The 9,940-nt window shown below is 53.3% G+C and overlaps 1 protein-coding gene across 1 annotated transcript; it reads left to right on the top strand.

Annotated features, from left to right (window-relative positions):
• GSC (goosecoid homeobox) lies at positions 866–2,865 on the top strand. The gene is made up of 3 exons (XM_018065909.1): positions 866–1,383; positions 1,855–2,114; positions 2,436–2,865. Exons 1-3 carry the CDS (start codon positions 1,026–1,028, stop codon positions 2,589–2,591), a joined length of 774 nt encoding a protein of 257 aa, XP_017921398.1. The 5' UTR covers positions 866–1,025; the 3' UTR covers positions 2,592–2,865.

The raw sequence follows: 9,940 nt of genomic DNA, 5'->3' as shown, positions 1-9,940 counted from the left end.
AGTGACTACAAAGGAAAAAAAAAAAAGCATATATATATATATATATATATATATAAAATTAAGAATCACGGTGCACTTCTTTCGTCGTTTTGTCGTTACAAATTTTGGCGCTTGCAAAAACGAGAGTTTTTTTTGTTTTTTTTTTTTTGAGGAGAGGGCTTAACCAGTTCCATTCGGGACAGAATGTCAAGATAGAAACCAGAGGTGAAGTTAGGCGGTCAGTGCACGGGGGCCGAAGGCAAGAGCGGAATTTCAATCTTGCTTGATTGAGGCCACAGCCTCACATGTTCTAAAACAAAACCAATTCCGAAAGGAAAAGGAAAAAGTAGCCTCAAAGTAAAACTAGCCACAATGAATTTGAATTTCATGCAGAGGAAATCGCACCCAATAAGAGGACCCCCAAACTGAGGGGAAAATGTGGGGGGCGGAGAGGTCGGAGGAGGGAGTTGTTAACTGCGGCCCTACGGCGGAATTAATGAGATTAACCGGCGCAATTAGGACGCCCGCCCAGCTCCGCCGGCCCGCGGCGGGACGGCTGAATGGAAAAGATTAGGTTAATTTCATTAATTTGCAATCCACAATCTCTTTTCAGGTCCCCGTAGCCCCCTTTCCTTGGCACCTCTTCCCCTCCCTCTTTCTTCAAGCCCCCACCCCACCCCCACCCACCCAAAGGAACAGAAAGGGCCAAATCTGGTTCTGTTTGTCATCTGCATATTACCAGGAACTAAATCCAGGATGACGTCGACTCAGTATAAAACCAACAAGAGGTTCAGCTGGTCTAAGCTCCGTCCTACCCGCGGGTCGAGTTCGGCGAACGCTGCAGCGAGGGGCGGGCGGGCGGGAGGAGGGCGACGAACGCAGGGGGCGGGGAGGGGCGCGGGGCTGCGCGCTCGCCGGCGCTCTCTTTCGGTTTGGTCCTCCACGGGAGGAGAGGGGACCCCCCCCCCCTACGCCCCCGCCTCACTTGGAGGATTTTTTCCTCGGCGCGTCCCAGCCGCCCCCTGGTCCCGGCGCGGGGCTCGGGGATGCCCGCCAGCATGTTCAGCATCGACAACATCCTGGCCGCCCGGCCGCGCTGCAAGGACTCAGTGCTGCCCGTGGCGCCCAGCGCCGCGGCTCCCGTCGTCTTCCCGGCCCTGCACGGGGACTCGCTCTACGGCGGCGCCGGTGGCGGCGCCTCCTCGGACTATGGCGCCTTCTACCCGCGCCCCGTGGCCCCGGGCGGCGCAGGCCTCCCGGCCGCGGTCGGCGGCTCGCGCCTGGGCTACAGCAACTACTTCTACGGGCAGCTGCACGTGCAGGCGGCTCCTGTGGGCCCGGCCTGCTGCGGGGCCGTGCCGCCGCTGGGCGCCCAGCAGTGCTCCTGCGTCCCGACGCCCCCAGGTAGGGTCGCGCCTGCGCTGGCCTCGGCCTCGCTGGCCCTCCGCGCTCCTCGGCGCCCCGGGACGCGGGTAGGCGGCGGCGTTTGCTTCTCTCACTTACCACCGACTTTTCTCTTGCAAACCTGCCCCCAAGCCCCGTCTTTGGGCCGATCGGGCGCAGGGGGTTGCACACTTGCTGCACACTTTAGGCGAGAGTTAGCAGAAAGTGTAACTGTGCCTGCGTGGGGGAGGCTGGGCTTTTAGGATTCCCCTAACCCGCGTTGGGAGTGTGCGAATGGACGCGGTAGCAAGGTACGCACCCCCCTGCCCCCCGCCGCGTTCCTTGCACCCTGTTTTTCGCGCACCCCCCGGTTCCCCGCACCCGCTGGCAGACGCTTTTAAATCCGAGTGGGTCGCCGGCGGGGCGGGCGTGTGTGCGCGCGCGGCGGCGGCAAGGAATGCGGCTGACCCCGGACGCCTCCCTCTGTCGCAGGCTACGAGGGCCCCGGCTCCGTGCTGGTGTCCCCCGTGCCGCACCAGATGATGCCCTACATGAACGTGGGCACCCTGTCGCGCACCGAGCTGCAGCTCCTCAACCAGCTGCACTGCCGGCGGAAGCGGCGGCACCGTACCATCTTCACTGACGAGCAGCTCGAAGCGCTGGAGAACCTCTTCCAGGAGACCAAGTACCCAGACGTTGGCACCCGCGAGCAGCTGGCCCGGAAGGTGCATCTCCGCGAGGAGAAGGTGGAGGTAGGCTCAGGACCCCGCCGGGGCGCGCCCTCTCCAGCGAAATAAGCTCCCCCACTCCAGCCGGGTATGCTCGGCTCTCCCTGGGTCTCCCGGCTCTTTGGAAACATCCCCGGGGCGGCCCGGAGGCTGCGGAAAGGCGTTTTAGGCCCAGGAAGTTGAAAATACGGAAACGAGAACGGGACCCCATCTGAGAGCGTGCGCGCCGGGTCCCCCCCGGTTCCCTGGGCGAGCCCGGGGGGTGAGTGGGGGTGCCCGGGCCTGGCGGGGGGCGGGGGCACGCCTTTGATCCTCACGGTTGTTTTGTTCTCCCTGGCGCAACAGGTCTGGTTTAAAAACCGCCGCGCCAAATGGAGGCGGCAGAAGCGGTCCTCTTCCGAGGAGTCGGAAAACGCCGAGAAGTGGAACAAGACGTCGTCGAAGGCGTCGCCCGAGAAGAGGGAAGAGGAAGGTAAAAGCGATTTGGACTCGGACAGCTGACGGCCGCGGGCCGGCCGTGGCCCTTGCCTAAACTCGAAGGACTTGCACACCAGACGATGCTACTTTCTTGCACACGCGCTGCCTTGCGGGAGGAGGGGGGTGGGGGTCGAGGAAGAGGAACTGTAAATAGTGTACCGTCCGAAGGGTGGGCGCCTGGGGTCGGGCCGCCCCGGGGCTTGCAGCCCCGAAGTCCAAGGCCGCCGGCGACTCGCTCCCCACCGTAGTATTTATAGTTAAATTAACGGTGACAGTACAATAAAGTGACGGCGATGTAGACGGGCCGCATTCTGTATTTCCTACCCTACCGCCAGCACCATCCGAGGCCCCCCCCCCCACTGTATTTCCTACCCTACCGCCAGCACCATCCGAGGCCCCCCCACATCTCCCCCCACACACACACAAAATGTAGTTAGTCGGTAGCTTCCAAAGGAAAACTGGACAGCTTTGATCTGCCTCCCAAAAAAGGGAAAAAGACAAAAGAGAGAAAAACAGAAAGTCTGGGTACGATGGTCGCAGGACCGGGTGTCCTGGTTTACACTTCCTGCGGAGGTTTCCGGGCAGGGTGGAGAGGGGCATTGGCCGGCTGCCTAGAGGAGGTGTTGTCCCGGAGAGGAAGCAGCCTGGGGTCCTGTTCTCGCCCTCGGGGATAGTCAAGACCTTCTCTCTCCTCGATGCCGATAGATAGGGTAGCGGGTAAGAAGGATCCTCTCTAGCTGAGGGATCCCAGGAGCGTCTCCAGAGCCCGTTTAGCCCTTTCAGCCAGCCCTGGAGCTCCCCAGAAATCCCCAGAAGTAAGGCGGTGGGTCCGCGTGGAATTAGGCGCGGCTTCTCCCGAGAAACTTTCCTGGATCTTTCCTGGCCGCTCTCGCGGCTCCCTTCCTCCCTGTTCAGTGGTTTTCTCTCACAACCCGGCAGGGAGGCTGGGAGCTGTGCGCCCCAGAGCTCAGTGGGGACCTCCGCTGCGCGGCCCTTCGCTCTTCCCAATGAGAGTTTGGGACGACTCTATGCTCCTAGCCTCAGTTGGTCACAGACTACTGGGCTCAAGATGAGCCTCTGACTTTCTCTGCCGGCTGTCTTGGGTCTACGCCATGGGGCCAGAAAAGGAAAAGCCCGAGAGTGGCTGGAGCCGGCGCTGGTCAGCAGCTTGGGAAGGCCTAGAGAAGCTTGCTGGTACCAGGGAGGCGCTAGGGATGAAGATGAGAGCCTGCCTTCTGTATGGCTCTCCAGACCACGGGAAGGATGGAGTGGAGGCTGAGGGCCAGCAGGAATAGCTTTTAACGTGTTAAACTTTATTGGTTTTGAGCTAAATGCCTTTTATAGAAAAGGAAGCTAAGGTTCAGAGCGCTTGCCTGCTGCCCAGGAGGTGAGCTTGTCCCTTCTCCTGGGAGGCCTCCAACAAGGTCCCTTCACCACGAGGCTGTGCGTCCTGGCTGGGAGCACAGCACGTTCAAGAGTTACAATTTTTCTTTTCTTTTCTTTTTTTATTTTACAAGAAGCAGTAGTTTTCCCCAGCTTTTTGGGGGAAGGTTTAAAAGACAGAAGTGACTCCTGGAGCAGGTGAAAGCACTTAGGATATATGGGCTCCCAAGCATCACTTTTCAAATAAAGAGAATCCCTACTATGAAGGGGGGTGGGGGTGGCAGGGAGCAATATGGAGACCAGGTCTGCCTCAAGATTGCCTTGGTTTTTCACCAGACTATTATTTGTGACTTTGCGCAAATGATGAACCCCTCTGCACCTCACCTTCCATGACTGTGAAATGGGCACAGCAATGGCACCTGCTTCCTGGGGTGTGTGTGTGTGTGTGTGTGTGTGGACATTGGCCACTATCTCATTAAATTACAGGGACAACTTTTCCAACTACTTTTTTTTTTAATGTGATTATGACTTAGAGTGTGTCAAACCTAGCACTTCAAGATTTATGTACGTTATCTCATTTTACTTTCCAAGTATTCTGAGATGGGAAATGTTTTCACCATTTTACAGAGGAGGAAGTTACGGTTCAGAAAAGTTAACTGCTTTTAACAACATTCAGCTTGTAAGAAATAAACAGGGGTGTGTGTGGGGATAACTGTCTCTTTGCTCTTATACTATAATGGTAAATGTTCCCACTAATACCAGTTCTGGTAAGAAATACTCAGGCTGTCCCATTCATTTCAAATGAATCCCGCAGTGGCCATTATTGTACCTCCTTAGACATCAGACTCCCAGGGGGAGCACCCTGCCTGTGCAGAAGCCCTTCAGTGTTCCTAGATGCTGTTCCCAGATGCTGTTCCCTGCCCTATTTGGAGAGGGAGGAGCCCTGCCTTCCACCCTTCCTCCAATACTCCCTTAGTCTAGAACATTTGGAAACACAGCAGAAACAGGCAGTATCATTCCACCCTGAGAAATCTGACATCTCCAGAACCCTATAATCACCTGTCTGTCTTTTTCCATGACTTGTCCTCGGCCTTCTTATAAATGGGATCTTTTCATTTAAAAAAAAAAAATTATATTTGTCTAGTCTGGAGAAGTGTTCACAACAAGTAACAGGAGGGGGTTGGAGGGAAGCGTTAAGTTCTCAGATACACCTCCCCCAGGAGCACTTGGCGAAAAGCCACAGCTAGTGGGGTGTGCAAGGAGGGGGCAGGGTGGGGAGCCAGAGAGCTGCTCCCAGCTTGGCTGGGGCAGGGCCAGGATGGCAAGAGAGAGCTACATGTCCAGGTCTTCATGCAAGAGGACCCTGCAAAGCACTTTAGTACTGTCCCAGCTCTGGAAATAAACAACACAAAGCTGGAGTGAAGAGGCAAATGTCAGGATGGTCTAATTACAGTCCTGCCACCTCCTTCTGCATTCCCTGGACAGCGATGGGCCTCAGACCTTTGCCTTAGCCTGCTGTCGGGGTCAGGGAGGGCCACACAGTGTCTCAGAGTGGAAGGCCTTCAAGAGCTGTCTTTGGACTTTGCCATTGTCTCGGGTGGAAATTCAGATCCCTGTATTAGAAAAGTGATGTGTATGTATTGAGGTGGGCAGGAGGTAAACCAGGTGATGCCAAAGTGGTTCCCAGTCCACACAGCACATCTTCAGTTGAAGGTGTTCTCCCCATTTCACAGTTGAGCAAACTGAGGCACAAAAGGCCAGGGTAAGAACTGCCACCTGCAAGGGCCAGGGCTCTTTTCTATAAATCAGGCTGCCTCAGAGAAGCTGGGCTGTTCTTTTTGGTGAGAAGCTGCATTTAAGTGAAAGCAGTTGCCCCCAGGGGACGCAGGAATTAATCTACTGCAAAGTGCCAGACAGGCTCTTGCAAAGAACAATGACGACCATTTAGAACCCCTAACATAGGTCTGGCGCTTTCCACTGTCAAGCTCTTCTACACACCTCTCAGGCCCTCAGTAGGTGGGAGTCACAGCCCATTTTGCAGATGGGAAATGGAGGTTCAAAGAGACTAAATGCCTTTCCCTGGACACTTAGTAAAGGGCAGAACAGACTTGAGCAGACCTCTCCCATACCTCTTGGGATTAGTGGCAAGATATGGGGTGATGACTTCTGGTACCCCAAATCACCTGAGCCAAAGAGGATCTTAGCTGTAAAACACCGACCAGTAAGAGACCATGGAGTGGGTGGCAGAAGATGTGAGGATTCTTAAATTCTGCTTGTGTTTCAGAGAGGGTCCGTCCAGCTTAGCTGTGGGGTGGGGGAGGGGGAAGGGCTCAAACAATTGCCTTGCAAACCGTACCCACGGAGAGTATATCTCAATGACAGTTCTTCAATCAAGTTTGCCTTTTACTGACTTTGGAACTTTGAGTTAACATGCTGCGTCTAGTATAAAGGATGTCATTTTAATGGGTGTGCATGAGATCCAAGTTGGCAGATTCCTCTTTCATTTCTCGGCCTATGGGAGAAAACGGGGACTGAGAGGTGGGAGTGACGGGGAGCACTCTTTCTGAATTTTGCAAGGTTTTAAGTAAAGTAATTCAGGCCCCCACCCAAAGAGCCCCTGGATCTGTCACCTCAGGCCCCCCAAATGAACTCTCCTTTGTTCAGCGCACATCCAGTTAGTGGGCTCTTTAAGTGAAACAGATGCTAGCTTTCACCTGTATGAAGATGGAATTCCAGCCCAGGGCAACAAGAAGTGGTGAGTGGACAGCTGGGTGGCTGACCCTTGAGTCACACTGGGCCAAGCCTCCAAGTGGATGGGGCCGTGGGTTCGCCAAGTGACCTGGGACAGGTTCCTTCCTCACCTGCAAAGGGGGCTCCGGCAGAGGATTAGAGATAATGCAAGAACCCAGCAGAGTGTCTGACACATTTATTATTGTGTGTTTTGAAAAACCACCTAAGTAGATTGGAGTTAGAAATTCAGGGACGCACCTTGTTTTTAATTGTTGCTGGTTTAGGAGTTTATGCGTGACCACAGGACACAAATTCTAATGAAATTAAATGTGATTGCCCTGGATTTAAGACAAGGAAGTATCTGATAAGGTATAATAGGTTACATTCTGCCCAAGAGCTTTAGGAAAAGGCGACTGACAGCGGAGAAGGGGCGAATTGGGAGTGGATTCAATTTCCAAGTTTTGTGAAATGACCTTGAAGTTTTTCAAAAGGAAAACGAAAACCAAACACAGCAACTGGTGCAAAGCTCCTTGAGAATTCTGGGAGAAATGGATCCAGCTGGATCTTTGGGCTGTGGGGGTTTCTCACTTGCTGGGGGTGGGGGGGGGTGGGGAGGGACCTGGGGTATCCCCGAGGTCTATCCTCTGAGTCATGTGACAACACGGAAGACCTCTGTCACGGTTTTAAATCTGGGTAACATAAAAAGCCATTGTCTTAACCGTCCAAATGACCCACAGAACAAACAGGATGAATTATGGCATGTTGTGGTATTTTCAAGTGGCTCTATAATTTTTGGATTCCAGGAGCCCCCATTTGTTCTCAAGTGTCCAGCCCTGGGAAGCATCAATGAAGAGAGATCTTAAGAATTCCTCTCCCTGCCTCCTCCCCTTAGGCATTCACTCCGCTTACACTTTCTGTTTTCCTAATTTTGAGATCCTCCGGAGTCTGCTGACCAGATCAAGTGGCTGGGTTCAATCGGATGAACTTCGTTTAGCTGGGGGTTTGCACACCCTCCCTTAAGCTGAGTGGATTTATAGAAGCTGTAGTTAGTGAGATAATGTTAGCAGGGATGGACAGTTTTAACGTGTCCGTATCATTTCCTCACTGATTTACTAGCAGCATAATGCTGAGCCCAGGAGAGGCCTTGGCCTGGCTGTGTGATGAGCGGGACTCACCCTGGAGGGGGCCTGCATGGGTAAAGGAGACACTTTCTCCTTGTGGACCTGGGGGAGGCTGAGCATGCTCTCTTGGCGATTGCCATGGCCCCCCATCCCCCTACTCAGAAGTAACACAGGGGAGCTGGTTTAGAGTTGGGAGGAAGGCACAGAAATATCTAAAAAGTAAGAAATATTTGGAGAAAAGACCCGTGTTTTCCAGCAGCCTTCAGTGAGAAACACGGTGTGTTATAGGTGTGGTGTCGGCCGGTGCAATGTCCACAGGCCGCCTACCACACAGTGGCAGCGGTCCCATGAGGCTGCAGGGCTGCCCAGAGGATGAACAGACTGCCACAGGCATCCTTCCTGGGAGGGGCAGCTTGTGGTCTTGGGAGGCCTGTCCCAGCCAGGTAGGAGCTCGGCTGCAGAAATAGCCCTGGGGCCAGAGTAGTCTGAATCGCAGCAGCCAGCGTGTGACCAGCCAGCCTCATGGTGACTGTGTCTGTTTTATTTGTGTCCTAAAGACATTCTTGACGTCACCCGGCAAGACCAAGCGCTGCTTCTCTCCAGATGGAGTAGGGCTAATCCTCCTTTGAAAATCCTCAAAGTGCTAACTCTGGGACCAGAAAAATCAAACTGCCCTTCTCCAAGAAACAGGGAGGCCCAGAGCGTTTGGAAAGATCCCCCCTCTGTGAAGAAGACTCAGAACTCTGTGAAGTTGGAATCCCAGCTGCTCGTTTCATCTGAAGATGTTCCGACCGAAGGCCAGATGGCTGGGACATTAGGGGATGTGCCTGTTCAACATTGTTTTGTATTTGAGGAATAAATATTTAAATCTGAAACCAAGTGAATCACTTTCTACTCAAGTGGGCAGGGATGGAAAGGGGTGTGTGTGTGTGTGTGAGGATGCCCCCTCCCTCTCCACCACCCATCCTAACCATAACCGGGCGTGAGTGATCTCTGCCTCGCTTGGAACCTTCAAAGAGCTGTCCCGTTCTGCTGGTGCAGGATGTCAGAAGCGGGGTGGCGCTAGCTATCTCTGTTTCAGGGTTGCCGTTTTTGTTCCGTGTCTGCTTTGGCTGCAAGAAGATTCCTAATGTGCATGTTTTGAAATGGAGACCCCATCCTTTTGTCCTTAGCGTGGTACTAAGGACAACCTGCCCCCTCCCCACTTGGTTTCGTTTCGGTTTCAGCCTGTATGGTAACTGGACTCTGATATAAATGTGAGCAGATGGAAACGAAACCCTTTTCTTGACTACAATTAAAGCTCTGAAAAGATCATAGGTCTTTATGGTTTATTTTTGTCTTTATGGAAGAGGTTACTATGTAGTTTTTTTTTTCTGCTTTTTTGTTTTGTTTGTTTTTGTAAGGGGGGGATATTTCTGCAATGCTTGGAGGGTGTGGTAAAAAAATGCATCTTATGTTTGGGGGAGGATTGACAGTTTCATAATCGTGTCCTTATCTGATCCCTTCTTAGCCTTATGAGGCTGGGTGGAGGTGGCTGCTGTCATCTTGTTATATAAGGATAGCTACCTCGATGGCTGTTGCCACGTCCAGTGCTGTTCTGACTGCCTTATCGCCTGTGTCTTATTTAATTCTGTTCCTGCCTTTGTGAAGTTGACATTATTGTCGCCATTTTGCAGAAAGCGAAGTGACATTGTCCATCAAGTAAGGTTGCATCTGAGACTCCACGTCCAGTGCTATCTCCACACTGCCAGGCGACCTCCCATAGGAAGGACCCACCAGGAGGTCTGGGTTCCAGTTTCTCTCCGGTCACCAGCAGGCAGTGTCACCTGTGTACTGCAGCCTCCTCATTTCTGATGTGGGAGGCTAACCAGGTCCTGCAATGCATGAGAGTCAGCCGGGGTATTGCAAACACAGATGACTGATACGGTGAATGCATCAGCCCATTAAGACTAGAAGCGCATGAAAAGTATTATTTATTGGAGACTTTCAGCAATGACAGTAAGAAAGATAATGGCCTCCATTCAGTGCACAAACATGAAAAGTGTGCCCCGTCTGAGCCAGGCATTGGTCCAGGTGCTGAGGATACTGGAGGATCCCGGAGTTCCTGGTACGTGGGGGAGACGTTTAGTCCCAAGCAGA

Source organism: Capra hircus, chromosome 21 (assembly GCF_001704415.2).
Source record: "Capra hircus breed San Clemente chromosome 21, ASM170441v1, whole genome shotgun sequence".
Classification (NCBI taxonomy): Eukaryota; Metazoa; Chordata; class Mammalia; order Artiodactyla; family Bovidae; genus Capra; species Capra hircus.
The sequence above is the reverse complement of the archived record's forward strand: the minus strand, read 5'-3'. Positions and strand labels throughout refer to the sequence as shown.

What these genes read in the sequence shown, in the direction of transcription:
- GSC (XM_018065909.1), top strand. Translation starts at nt 1,026, where the DNA reads ATGCCCGCCAGCATGTTCAGCATCGACAACATCCTGGCCGCCCGGCCG. An exon ending in CTGCGTCCCGACGCCCCCAG is followed by an intron (nt 1,384 to 1,854) that starts GTAGGGTCGCGC and finishes CCTCTGTCGCAG; the next exon opens with GCTACGAGGGCCCCGGCTCC. An exon ending in TCCGCGAGGAGAAGGTGGAG is followed by an intron (nt 2,115 to 2,435) that starts GTAGGCTCAGGA and finishes CTGGCGCAACAG; the next exon opens with GTCTGGTTTAAAAACCGCCG.